The sequence below is a fragment of the Scyliorhinus torazame genome, chromosome 11 (assembly GCF_047496885.1).
Source record: "Scyliorhinus torazame isolate Kashiwa2021f chromosome 11, sScyTor2.1, whole genome shotgun sequence".
Lineage (NCBI taxonomy): Eukaryota > Metazoa > Chordata > Chondrichthyes > Carcharhiniformes > Scyliorhinidae > Scyliorhinus > Scyliorhinus torazame.
The window spans coordinates 197,782,648-197,796,827 of NC_092717.1; the positions used below are offsets into that span (position 1 = coordinate 197,782,648).

Here is a 14,180-nt window from a genome sequence, read left to right on the forward strand (position 1 = left end):
AGAAAGGATTACCAGCGATCTAGAGTCCAGGGACCGAGTCTACTTCCCAGAACACCTGTCAAGTTGAAAACGTGGCTCTAGGAATGGGCTCATCAGCCATGGCACAAAAGTATAACCAGAAGGGACACCCAGCAGAGGTGCGCAATGGTATATAATCAGAAGGTCCTCATGTACAAGGCAGTCATCCTCCCAACTCATCCAGATAGCTCAGACCCCACCAAGTCCCTGGATGAGAATTCTCATCGACTCTGAATCTCATGATGTCTCATGGTATCTGGTCAAAAATGGGCAAGGAAACTTCCCGGTGACCACCAACTGCACACAACCCCCACCCTCCTTTAGTTGATGATTCAGTGCCTCCATGGTGTATCCAGCAAAGGTGAGGGTGACTTACAACACCAGAGATTTCTATTCGAGACAGTCGAGGGGTGGATGCATTCATGAAGGTAGAAAGCTTGGGACAGAAGTGAAGACTGGAACTGAAGAGTTGTGGACTGCGAATGTGGAGTTGGGAAAGTATATAAATGTTTTGCTTTTTGACCGACATTGTTATTTATTTTCTTCGAGCTGTTGTTTATTTTCTTCGAGCTGTTAGAGTTATCGTCATTCTTTTTTGCAACGGTTTTATGTAATTTTATTGAGATGTTTGGGTTTGGTGGTTTTTCCTGGGATTGGATGGGAGGGAAGGGAAAGCCTTTGGTGGCGCTAGCTAATTTTAAGTCGGCTAGTGCACGGAGGTGAGGTGGGGGGAGGGGCTGCGGACATTGGAGCTTGGTGAGCAGGTTTTGATGGGCCTAAGAGGTGTGAAAGTGGGGGGGGTGGGGGGGATCGATACTGGGTGAGGGTTTTTCGAGGGAAAGTGCAGAGAGGATTCTGGGAGGAGGGGGTTCGATGTTACCAATGGATAGGGGAGGGTCAGGTTCATAGGGCAGGGCCCGGTGTTATGATAATGGTGGATAAGAAGCGAGGGGTGTGAGAGACCCCTGGTTAGGATAGTTACGTGGAACATCAGTGGGTTGGGTGGCCCAGTCAAGAGATCAAGGATGCTGGCACATCTGAAAGGTTTGAAGGCCAATGTGGCGATGCCGCAGGAGATGAAGAACCAGATGAGGCTTAGGAAGGGCTGGGTCAGCCAGGTGTTTCATTCGGGATTTGATGGTAGGACTCGAGGGGTAGTGGTATTGGTTAGCAACGGAGTATGGTTCCAGGTGGAGAAAGTGGTTGCAGACCAGGGAGGCAGGTATGTGATAGTGACAGCGGCATTGGAGGGGAGGCTGGTGGCGCTGGTAAGCATGTATGGTCCCAACTGGGATGATGTAGGATTTGTGAGGGAGGTGTGTGGGGCCATTCCCGACTTGGATTCACACTAATTGATAGTGGGTAGAGACTGGAACTTGGCGCAGGAGCCCAGACTGGATTGGTCATGGACGCGCTCGCTTGTCCCATTTGGGGGGGCGGGGAGGCGAAGGCGTTGGCTGGACTAATGGTGGGGGGAGCGAAGGCGTTGGCTGGACTAATGGCGGAAATGGGAGGGGTGGACCCTTGGAGGTTTCTGTACCCAGGGGAGAGGGCGTACTCTTTTTTTCTCCTTGGTCCATCAGGTTTATTCGCAAATTGACTTTTTTGTGGTGGGGGAGGTGCTGTTGGCTGGGGTTAAGGGGTTGGAATACTCTGCAATTGCGATCTCTGATCATATGCCGCATTGGGTGGATATGGTGTTGGAGAGGGTGCAGTCCAGAAGCCGGGGTGGAGATTAGATGTGGGGCTGTTGGGGGACCGAGGATTCTGCGATGAGATTGGGAAAGTAATTGAGGAATATGTGGGGTTCAGTTGTACGAGGGAGGTTTCGCAGGCGGTGGTTTGGGAGTCTCTAAAGACAGTGGTGAGGGGGGAGGTGGTCTCGTTTAAGGCTAAGGAGGAGAGGGTGAAGCATCAAAGGGTAATAATAATCACTTTATTGTCACAAGTAGGCTTCAATGAAGTTACTGTGAAAAGCCCCTAGTCGCCACATTCTGGCGCCTGTTCGGAGAGGCTAGTATGGGAATTGAACCTGCGCTGCTGGCATTGTTCTGCATTGCAAGCCAGCTATTTAGCCCACTGTGCTAAACCAGCCCCTATAGATGAGATGTTGGAGGTAGGAGTTATGCAGAAGATGGGGATGCAGCGAAGTTGGAAAAGTGGTAGGAGTTACAGGAGAGTTTTGACCGGCTGTCCACCAGGAAGGCGGTGCGCTAATTGAGGCGGGCAAGGGGAGCGGTTTACGATTATGGAAAGAAGGCATGGCTCGTGTTGGCAGTCCACCTTCAGAGGAAGGCAGCGGCGAGGGAAATTGTTCAGGTGTGGGATAGGGCAGGAAAGTTGGTGGTGGCTCCAGATCAGATTAATAGGATGTTTGAGGAGTTATACGAGAGACGGTATAGGTCGGAGCCACCTGGGGAGGATCGGGAGATGCATCAATTCCTGGACGGTTTGGAATACCGGAGGTTGGGAGAGGGAACAGGGCCATTTGGAGGGGGCGATAGCAGAGCAGGTGATTAAAGATGCGATTGGGAGGATGCAGTCGGGGAAGGTAGCAAGGCCAGATGGGTTTCCGGTGGAGTATTACTAGAAATTTATAGATACGTTGCCGCCTCTGATGGTGGGGATGCTTGAAGCAATAGGGAAGGGGGGGTGCCACAGACTTTGGGGCAGGTATCGATCTCCCTGTTGCTCAAGAAGGATAAGGATTCGACAGAATGTGGGTCGTATTGGCCCATATCACTTTTGAATGTGGATGCAAAGGTATTGGCGGGTAGGTTGGAGGAGTGCCTCCCGGAAGTGATAGGGGAAGATCAGACTGGGTTTGAAAAGGGGAGGCAGCTCTTTTCGAACATTAGGAGGATATTGAATGTGGTTATAGCGCCAGCGGAGGAGAGCGAGACCAAGGTGGTTGTGGCATTGGACGCCGAGAAGGTGTTTGACTGAGTAGAGTGGGGGTATTTGATGGTAGTTCTGGAGCGGTTTGGCATTGGGTCACGATTTGTATATTGGGTAAAGCTGCGTATAGGGAGCGAGGGCGTGTGTCCTCACGAATAATATGAATTCTGGATATTTTGCTCTGCACCGTGGGACCAGGCGGGGATGTCCTATGTCCCACCTGTTGTTCACGCTTGCAATTGAGCTGTTGGCCATCGTGTTGAGTTCGGTGGTGTGGAGAGGTATAGTTTGGGGGGGGGGGGGGGGAGAAATAGAGCAGAGGGTATCTTTGTATGTGGACGACTTGCTATTGTATGTATCGGAGCTGAGTGTGTCGATGGAGCTGCTTCGAGTATTTGGGTCTTTTTCGCGATATAAACCATTTTGTAGGGCGGGGACTCACTTTAGATATCTGGGGGTGCAGGTGGCACAGAATTGGAGGGGGGGGGGGCTCCGTAGGTACAGTATTAATAGTTTGATGGGGAGGGTGAACGTGCATCTGACAAGATGGGACGGTCTCCCTCTGTCACTGGCAGGTCGGGTACAGGTAATTAAAATGAACGTGTTGCCTCGATTTCTGTTTATTTTTCAGTGCCTGCCGATCTTCCAGCCAAGGCGTTTTTCAAGGAAGTTGAAAAGATGATTACCTCGTTTATACGGGGGAGGGAAAGGTGCCTAGAATTAGGACGGTTTTGTTGCAGAGAGGACGGCAGCCAGGGGTGTTGGGTCTTCCAAATTTACCATATTATTGCTGGGCGGCGAATGCGGATAAGGTGAGGAGCTGGGTCAGAAGGGGGAGGGGGACTCTCAGTGGGTGAGAATCGAGGAGAGTCAGGACGGGGTCAGGGCTTGAGGGCATTGGCAACAGCACCGCTTCTGGTGGCCCTGAGGAAATACTCAAGAGTCCGGTAGGAGTAGCGATGCAGAAAATCTGGAGTCAGTTGCACCAGCACTTTAGGCTGGGGCTGGGGTCAAGGGAAATGCCGATTCGGGGAATCACAGATTTGAGTCGAGGAATCACAGATTTGAGCCAGGGAAGTGGGATCGGAGTGTTTGGAGATGGAATGAGAAGGGAGTAAGGGCACTAAAGGATTTGTTTTGGGTGGCCAGTTTGCAGGACTGAAGAAGCTGGAGGCAAAATATGGGTTGGGGCTGGGGGAAATGCTTAGGTATATGCAGGTCCGAGATTTCGCTAAGCAGAAGATACAGATCTTTCTGGTGGCGCTGACCTCCACACTGTTGGAGGAGGTGCTGACGACCGGGGGAATGGAGAACGGGGTGGTGCTGGCGGTTTATGGGGCCATTCTGGGAGAAGAGAAGGCACCGCTGGAGCGGATTAAGACAAAGTGGCAGGAAGAGGTAGGAGAGGGCATGGAGGAGGTGCCTCAATTTCATGCGCAAGGTTGAGGCTGATACAGCTAAAGGTGTATAGGGTGCACCTCAAAGGTGAGGATGAGCCGACTCTTTGAGGGGGTAGAGGATGTTTGTGAGTGTTGTGGAGGGGGGCCCGCAAACTACGTTCATATGTTTTGGTACTGTCCAAAGCTGGAGGGGTATTGGATGGAGGTTGTCAAGGTAATTTCGAAGGTGGTACATAGAAGGTTTAAGCCGGGTCCTCTGGAAGCCATATTCAGTCAGCCGGGATTGGAAGCGGGTGCGGTCCTCTGGAGGCCATATTCGGGGTATCTGATCAGCCGGGATTGGAAGCGGGTGTGGTCCTCTGGAGCCATATTCGGGGTATCGGATCAGCCGGGATTGGAAGCCGGTGCGGTCCTCTGGAGCCATATTCGGGGTATCGGATCAGCCGGGATTGGAAGCCGGTGCGGAGGCAGATGCTTTAGCCATCGCCTCACTGATCGACCGAAGGCGGATCCTGCTGGGGTGGAAGTCCGTTTTTCCACCCTGTGCCCTGGCATGGCTGGGGATCTGTTGGAGTTTTTAAACACTCGGGTAGGTGAACTTTGAGCTGAGGGGAAGAATGGAAGGGTTCTACAATTCATGGGCTATGTTCACTATGCACTTTCAAGAATTGGATGACATCGAACATTGGGTGGGGGGTGGGTGGAGGTTAGATTGTGTATGTTGTTGGTGACTATGTATGGGGTGATGGTGGATTCCTGATTCCTTTTCTTTAATGTTTGCATTCATAATGTTGAGGGTTATTTGGGGGTTGGTGGGAGGAAGGGATTGGTGACCAGGGGATTGACATTGTATTTGTTCCATTGATTGTTGGTGGGTCTAAATTTGAATGAAAATGTGAAAAAGGAGAATTAAAAAAAAAAAAAAAAAAAATTTTTTTGGAGAAGGATGCTCACTATGCTGGAGCGAGTCCAGAACCAGGGGTCACCGTCTAAAGATACGGGGTAAACCACTTAGGATTGAGATGAAGAGACATTTCTTCACCCAGAGAGTGGTAAGCTTCTGGACTTCGCAACCACGGAAAGTAGTTGAGGCCAAAATATTGTATGTTTTCAAGGTGTATATATAGCTCTTGGGATGAAGAGATCAAAGGATATTGAGGGTGGGGAGGGAGGAACAGGCTATTCAGTTGGATGATCAACAATGATTGTCATGAATGGCAGCATGGTCGAATGGCCTACTCCTCCTATTTTCGATGTTTCTGAATGACCATTGCACAGTCCTTGTGGAGACAAATCCCACCTTGAAATTGAGGATATCCTCTTTTTGTATTGTATAAGTCAACCACTGTACTAAATGTGATAGATTTTGAACAGAGATAGCACTCAGACGGTGCTGTGGGCCATCAGCAGCAGAATTGTATAGAACCACCGTCTGTAACCTCATGACACAGCATATCTCCCACTGTATCATTACCATCAAGCAAGGTGATCAACCCTGATTCAGTGATGAGTGCAGAAAGGAATGCCAGGTGCAGCAGCAGACACACCTAAAATGTGTCAAACTGGTGAAGCTACAGTGCAGGACTAGCATGCCAGACCGTGGAAGCAACATGCGACATGATCCCACAACAGATCCGATCTAAATTCTGCATATCAGTCATAAATGGTCATAAATTGAGCAACGAACTGAATAAAGAGGCTCTGCAAATATCCTCATCCTCCATGATCAGCATTTGCAAAATATTTCAACCAAAAGTGTCAAGTAGATGATCCATCTCGCTCGTCTGAGGATCAGTATCACAGGTGCCAGTTTTCAGCCAATTTGATTGACCCTGCACAATATCAAGAAAATACTGAAGGTATTGGACACTGCATTAGCATCATTCCAGCAATTCTTTTGAAGATTTGTGCTCCACAATTAGCTTTCCCAGTGCAGCTACAACACTGGTATTTACCTGACAAACTGTGAATTGCCCAGTTATGTCCTGTCCACAAAAAAACAGGACAAATAAAACTCTGCCAATTACCTGTACTGCCCAATAGTCTACTCTGCCCAGCAAAGCTGGAAGGGGGAATTGAATGCTAGCAAGCGGCACTTACTCAGCAATAAACTGTTCACTGACACTTATCACGGCTACTCAGCTCCTGGCCACATTACAGCGTTGGGGTTCAAACACTGGGAAAATAATTGAACTTGAGAGTGACTGCACTTGACATCAAGGCAAAATTTTGACCGAGTATATGGACTCCACTGGTTGTCATCGTACATGGGGGAATCTCCACTGGTTGGCACAACCCAATTTGATGCTTTGTTTCTTATTTTTACGAATGATCTGGAGAAGGTTATAAAAGAAAGCTATTCAAATTTGAGACAATATGCAAACGTGTACAAGGGCTCTCAATAAGGTTGAAAGCTGATTTGTCTAAATTAGATTTGTGTGTCGGGACGAGGCAAAATGTGCCAGCCTTGGCTCAGTACTAGCAATCTTACCTCTAAAAGTTCCACTCTGCACTGTTATGTTCTATGAAAAGGTGGTTGTTGAAGGTCATTTACATTGATGTATTGAGACTGAGGAATTCCACAGGATGAGTATCTGTGGCCCCACCATCTCCAGCTCCTTTTATCAATGACCTTATGATGGAGAGAAGGTCTAAATTGGGGATGTTCACTTTTAGTTGCTCAATGTGCCACTCTTGATCTTCTTGTACTGAAGCAGTCCATGCCCATTTCCAGCAAAACTTGGATAACATTCTGGCTTGGACCTACGCCCTACGCCCATGGCCTTTGGGACTCCTCCAGTCGAGTGTTGCTGACATCCCCCACTGAATCTCATGGTCTCATCCTAGCATCTGCATCAGCTCCGGGATAACGTTGTCCAGAGGCTCGACATCGGACTGGGACTCTGCTGAGTCTTGGAATCCAGCAGACCTTCGACTGCTGTCTCCGCTGGATGTTCCTGCTTCCACCAGATGTGCATCAGCAACTGTGTGGAGCTCACCAGATTGTGCCACAGAAGCCCTGTTGGTACTTTTGCCCACTGAGGTGTGTGTGACTGTGCTGGCAGAGGGCGGGGATGAAAGCTGTGATGCCTCAATGATGGCATCCTCTGAGCTCCCCTCCTAGGTGTTCTCTTGGAAGGTGGGGGACGGGGGTCCACCCCGATGAGCTGACACTATCAGATAGAGGATCTTGTCGGAGAATGGACATGTGGTCCGTGAGAGGGAAGGATCATTATGTATGGCATGAACAACACACATGTGACATGTCATTTGGGTGGGGGCTGATGGATATTCACCTCTGCGGAGCAGGCAAAGCTCTACACCGGTGACCACTTTGTACTCTGCGACCTCCAGGACACGTTCCTCATAGAGGGTGAGGACTTTGATGTCCGACACCCCATGTCCCTTCTGGCCCTTTCCCTTTTATTATGGGCCACATGTACTCAGCGACCTCCAGGGCCCGTACCTCAAGAGGGTGAGGACTTTGATGTCCGATACCCCATATCTCATCTGGCCCTTTCCCTTTTATTATGGGCCAACTTCTCCTGAGTGGATAGAGGGCATAGTGAGTTGCATGCTTCATGCATTGCGCTGGGGGGTGGAGAACAGGCGTAGGTATGGGTGGATGCCGGGGTGTGCTGGGGCACCGGCGCGGTATTGTGCTGGGAGGGGGGGTGCACTGCCAACTGCTGGGTCATCGGGAGGTGGCGGGTGGGCTGGCGCCAGGGGGCCGATGCCAACTCACCCTTGTGGCCCAGTGGAGGTCGTTGAGCTTCTTGTGGCACTGGGTGGCAGTTCTCCGGGTGACGTTCCCCGAGCTGACAGCCGCTGCCACTGTCTCCCAGGTGTCACTGGCTGACTGGGAGGAAACCGGAGCACCTGGAGGAAACCCACGTAGACATGGGGAGAACGTGCAGACTCCGCACAGACAGTGACCCAAGCGGGAATCACCCTGGCGCTGTGAAGCCAGAGTGGTAACCACTATGCTACCGTGCTGCCCATAGACATAGACAAGTTGGTGGAATGGGAAGATAGATGGCAGATATTTTCAATGCAGAGAAGTATGAGGTGATTAATTTTGGTAGGAAGAACATGGGAGAGACTAAATAAAATACAGGGTAAAATTCTGAAAGGGGTGCAGGAGCAGAAGGATCTGTGTATATATGAGCATACGTCATTGAAGGTAGCAGGTCAGGTGGAGAGAGCAGTTAGGCAGTTAGTATTTTCCTTTCTTAATAGGGGCACAGAGTAGAAGAGCAAGGTGAGACTGAACTTGTACAAGACACAAGTTCGACCTTAAGCTGGAATATTGTGTACAGCTGTTTGGATACCCATCACATTTTCTTGGGACCTAAAATATTGGTCACTGAAATTAGGTCTTGTGCCCAAATGGACATGACATAAACTCTAATTTGTGCTCAACCGCTAGATTATTAGTGACATCTGCAGCAGCAGCAATGTGTCAAAACAGCTGATATATTCAAAGAAAGTGAATTTGAACCTGTTCAGGAAGCTAAACTAGAACCATTGCGTACATGGAATCTATTCATCTTTAGAGTTTCTTCCCTTTTAATGCGAAGGTATGGAATTGTTGCTTCACATTAAAGTCTTGTTGCATTAATCAGACAAACTGTTTATCATAACTCGGATCCACTTAGAAACTGGGAATATTTGCTGATTGAAACTTCAATGTGAAACCATGGCTTTTGGACAAATCACACAAGATGTGGAAAGTGCTGCAGAATGTTAAATAATATTAATAATCTTTATTGTCACAAGTAGGCTTACATTAACACTGCAATGAAGTTACTGTTTTTTTAAAAAAATAGAGCTTGCCGGATAGAAACAGACCATTTGGTTCAACTGGTCAATGCTACTGTTAATGCTCCACGTATAACCCAAGCCAATCAGCATGCCCTTCTATTCATCTCTCCTTCACAAGTAATGATTTTCAATGCAATTCCATAAAGGCTGGCTAGAACCTGATGCAACAGCCTCCAAAAGAGGGATTGGGTGAATAGAAATCTACAAAACTACAGGGAAAGAACAAGGGAGTGTGACTAATAGTTCTTTGAAGGGGAATAAACAAGCATGATGCGTTAAATAACTGCCTTTTGTCCTGTAGCATGTATGTAGGAAAACAAGTAGCTTTATTTTAATTTGTAACGTGTTTTCCTACATAGCAATATAGGAAGGAATCTTGTGGAGGCGACAGGAGTCTTGGCTACTGGCTGGAGAGCCACTAGGATCCCTGTGCCACCTCTTTTCAAGAAGGCCTGCAACATCTGTGCCTCTCATGCACTTAGTGTGGTGAACCACTGTAATAGGAGATGTAAGGTAGGACCTGCACCACAGGTTCGCCGGTAGCTCCTGCCGGCTGGCTCCGCCCACGGAGAACTATAAATATGCATGACCTCCAGTGCCCTGCCATTTCGCCAGCTGCAGCAGGAGGCCACGCATCTGACTGTAATAAAGCCACAGTTGTACCCAACTTTAGTCTTTGTGGAATTGATCGTGCATCACTTAGCAACATGAGTTCCCACGGGATGCGACTGTGGAAATCCCATTTGCTGAAAGCAGCAGGTCGATCAGAGGGCAACAGCTCTTCTGCACTAGAGTGCCAGGGAGATACACTGGCTGCAGCCAGCACAACAACCAACCAAGATCTAGGATCGAGGAGGAACCCAAACATGGGTGAGTGATGGTATGGTCAGCAGTGCCAGCAGGCTTTCAGCCATCACTTAATGACTGATTCTTTGATCAGACACTGAATGCCTTTGAACATGAGATTTATTAATTTAATTTAAATTTTAGCATCTGTTATGGGATGTGTACCCATGCCCTCGGCATTGGCTTGGGCCTCTGGATTACTAGTCCAGTGACATTACCATTATGTGACCATCTTCCCAATATATATATATATATATTATATATATATAAAAATCTATATTGATTTATGTTTGTGGGGGGAAAGGTGAAACTTGATTTTTACCAAATCACAATTTTTAAGGATTTGTTTGTTATGAACAATGGGATTGACTTGTCTAGGGGCCCCAAATATAGTGTAGTTAATCTTCAGCGGTGCTGTCATGCTGTTCTGAGATGAAGTCCAATAGAATATTATTTTTAAGAGGTTTTTTAAAAAGGAAGTAAATGGCTTCAGAAATGTGCTGATTTCTTTTGACAGTACATTGTGGAAAAACTGCATAGTTTCGCCAAATGAAATCATAGAATCCCTACAGTGCTGAAGGAGGCCTATTCGGCCCATCGAGTCTGCACTGGCCCTTCAAATGAGCACTCACCCGCCCCATCCCTGCAACTCCAGAACCTAACCTGCACATCCTTGGACACTAAGGGGCAATTTGGCATAGCCAATCCATCCCATACATCTTTGGACTGTGGAAGAAATTGGAGCACCCAGAGGAAACCCACGCAGACACAGGGAGAATGTACAAACTCCACTCAGACAGTAACCCAAGGCTGAATTGAACAGGCGCTGTGAGGCAGCACTGCTAACTGCTGTGCCACCGTGCCGCTCCTAATTTAAAGAGCCAATTCTCGTTCTCCTCTTTCCCCCCCCCCCCCCCCCCCCCCCCCCCCCCCAAAAAAATTTAGTGTGGCCAATCCACCTTTGAGTTGTTGGGACGAGACCCACGCAGACACGGGGAGAATGTGCCTACTCCACATGGACAGTGACCGAGGGCCAGGTTCGAACAGTGGTGAGGCAGCACTGCTAACCACTGCACCACCATGCCACAGTCTTTTCAATAAAGTAGATGTATCTTAACAGCCAGGATATATGCTGCTGCATTTGTTCTCGCTCTTTGTTTCTGGAAAAGGAAAAAGAAACTTTAGTACAATAGGTGGTAACTTTTTTGTTTTGACCTCACTCTTTTGGTCTTCCTGAATACCATATTAACATGCCCAATGTTATAGGAAAGGTTTGTATTTTTAATTTTCAAAACAGACGTCATTTGCATGCAAGACAGCAAGAAGGAATACAGAGAAGGTTAAAAAAGAAGTGAAGATCACAATCAAAGCAAAGGAGGGAAAGCGGAGCTTGAAGAAGGGGAAAAAAGCAAGACACAATTGAAAGAAGAGGAACAGAATAAAAGAGAAGCAGAAAAATGGAAATGGTGAGATGAATGGGGTTGGACTGGGTAAGGGATTGTCTAATAATTCCATTTTAATTTTTCTTAAATTCATGTTACTTTTGATCCAATCCTTTTTTTTGTACAATGTCTATATACAGTATCTCAAAGCATTGCCAAGCAAGCTCAGCTTTGCTCTCCAGTGTGCTGAGAAGGGTATTTTAATACTCAAATTCTATTAAGCCAGTTTTCCTAATGTAAAATGTGTAGGGGAAAGAGAGAACAACAGCATCAAATCTTCAGTCTCTCTCTTAGGCCTGCCTATTTCTCTAACTGGCCACTAAACATTTTTTTTTCCTATTTGTGGTTTAGGAACATTAAAAAAAATAGGAGCTGGAGTAGGCAATTTGTCTCCTCTAACCTCTGCCATTCAATAAAATTGTGGCTGATCTGATTGTGGCCTCAGCTCCACCTCCTTGCCTGCCTCTCCCTGCCCAATCACCTCTAATTTACGTTTAAAAAGAAAAGAGTCTTGCATGAAAGCAAGTATTACATTCATACAATGCCTGTCATGATCTCCGAATGTTCCAAGCATTTGTATACCTGTCACTGCTTTAACAGAGCAAATGCAATAGCCATTTTGCATGCAACTGAGTGAAATACATGACGAGATTATTGGTTTAGGTGTTTGTTAAAGAATAAATATTCTCCAGGGCACTGGGGAAACAGCCCTTCTCTTTTTAAATAATGCCATGGGATTTATTGTGTCTACCTGAAAAGGCAGCCAGGGCCTTGAAGTAACAGCTAGTGTAAGATGACACCTCCGACCATTTCCTCTGTCAACTCCTGATTCAAGATTGCTACATCAAGGCTGACATTAAACGGTGTTCTAAAGAATTATTGGACAGATTGAAAAAATTCTTTCAATATGCTTCTTCTACAGAAAGCAAATTAAACATCAGTATTAATTATTTTCTTTCGAAATATTTTATTCAAAAATGTTTATGTATTACAAATTTTTACATTATTACAAAAACAAAATATCCCATCCAAAGTAGAACACAGCCCTGTACCAAGACTAACCCCTACCAAACTGACCATTTCACCCCCCCCCCCCCCCCCCCCTCTCCCAATAGCTGACGGTAACCAGCTCCTTAAAAAAGCTAATGAACAGCCACCACCCTGAGTAAATCCCATCCACCAACCCTCTCATCGTATACTTTTATCTTCTCCGGGTGCAGAAAATCCAAGTCCCTTAACCAAGCCAGGGACCTCCACCTGAGCAAGACTCGCCTCCGGCTATTAGAGAGGCGAAAGCCAAGACCAAGCAAGAGCAGTCTTATTCCCCTCCTGCAGCTCTGGCAAGTCTGAAACTCCAAAGATGGCCACCATTGGGCATGGTTCCACCTTAACCCTTAGAATCCCTGATACTGTTTCTAAAAAAGAAACCCAAAAATCAGTACGTCTGGGGCAAAACCAGAACATATGGGTATGGTTCGCCAACCCCTTAGAACATTTCTCTCACCTATCCATCCCCGGAAGAATCCACTCATACGCGCCCTAGTTAAATGTGTCCTTTCACCACCTTGAAACTGTCAGACTTAATCTCGCACAATAGGAGGTGGAGTTGACTCTAGGCAGAGCTTCACTCCACACCTTCCCCTCCCAAGACCACCCCCAACTCGTCCTTCCACTTTCTCTTTACTTCTTCCAAAGAAGCCTGCTCTGTAGCCAACATCTGCCCATAAATGTCTGAGATCCTTCCCTCCCTTAGATCATCCAAAGATAGAACCCTATCCAAAAGTGAAGGCGCTGGCACCAAGAGAAACAAAAGAAGCTCTTTACCCACCTGCAGATATCTAAATACATTCCCGGTATCACAGTGGTTAGCACAGTTGCTTCACAGCTCCAGGGTCCCAGGTTCGATTCCCAGCTTGGGTCACTGTCTGTGCGGAGTCTGCATCTTCTCCCCATGTCTGCGTGGGTTGCCTCCGGGTGCTCCGGTTTCCTCCCACAGTCCAAAGATGTGCAGGTTAGGTGGATTGCCATGCTAAAATTGCCCTTTGTGTCCAAAAAGGTTAGGTGGGGTTAAGGGGATAGGGTGGTGGTGTGAGCTTGGTTAGGGGGCTCTTTCCAAGGGCCGGTACAGACTCGATAGGCCGAGTGGCCTCCTTCTATACTGTAAATTCTATGATTCTTGGAAATTGGAACTTCTCTGAAATCGCTTCTAGCCCTGTAAACCTACCCTCCAAAAACAAGTCTGTTAACCTCTCCCATGCTCTGAACATTGAATCTGGTCCCGGCATAAACCCATGGTTTTTACAGATCGTTCCTACAGGTTCCCCATGGTCGGCTTATGAAGAAAGTAAGGAGATGTGGGATGTGCTGTACTGTTCTATGTTCTAGATCGGAATGAACAGTAACATGGTGCCTAATTTAAAATGCTGCCTAAATTGGTTCCAAATTCCCAGAGGCTATTGCCATTGGGCTCAATGGAAATCTTAAACTGAGAGAACAGGAGAGGGGCAGTAACAAGAGCCGTCAAGCTCGTTCCTATACAAGAAGCCTCCTCCATCTGCCCCCAAAGAGAGTTATTGATGGCAATGATGTGAGGCAATCCGTCTCCACCACCCTCCGAGGCAATGCATTCCAGACCGTCACCACTCTCTGCTAAAAGTCTTTTCCTCAACAGCCCCCCCCCCCCCCCCCCCCCAACCTCCTGACCTTGAAATTGTGTCCCTCGTAACTGACCCTTCAACTAAGGGGAACAGCT

General features: G+C 47.6%; 1 protein-coding gene across 1 annotated transcript in view; it reads left to right on the plus strand.

The window, feature by feature from the left end:
- LOC140385752 (DNA topoisomerase I, mitochondrial-like) overlaps nt 1-14,180 on the plus strand; it is a 211,882-nt gene that overhangs the window by 91,243 nt on the left and 106,459 nt on the right. Inside the window, 2 exon segments of the mRNA XM_072468224.1 lie at nt 11,284-11,380; nt 11,383-11,452. Coding sequence (XP_072324325.1) covers nt 11,284-11,380; nt 11,383-11,452 — 167 coding nt within the window.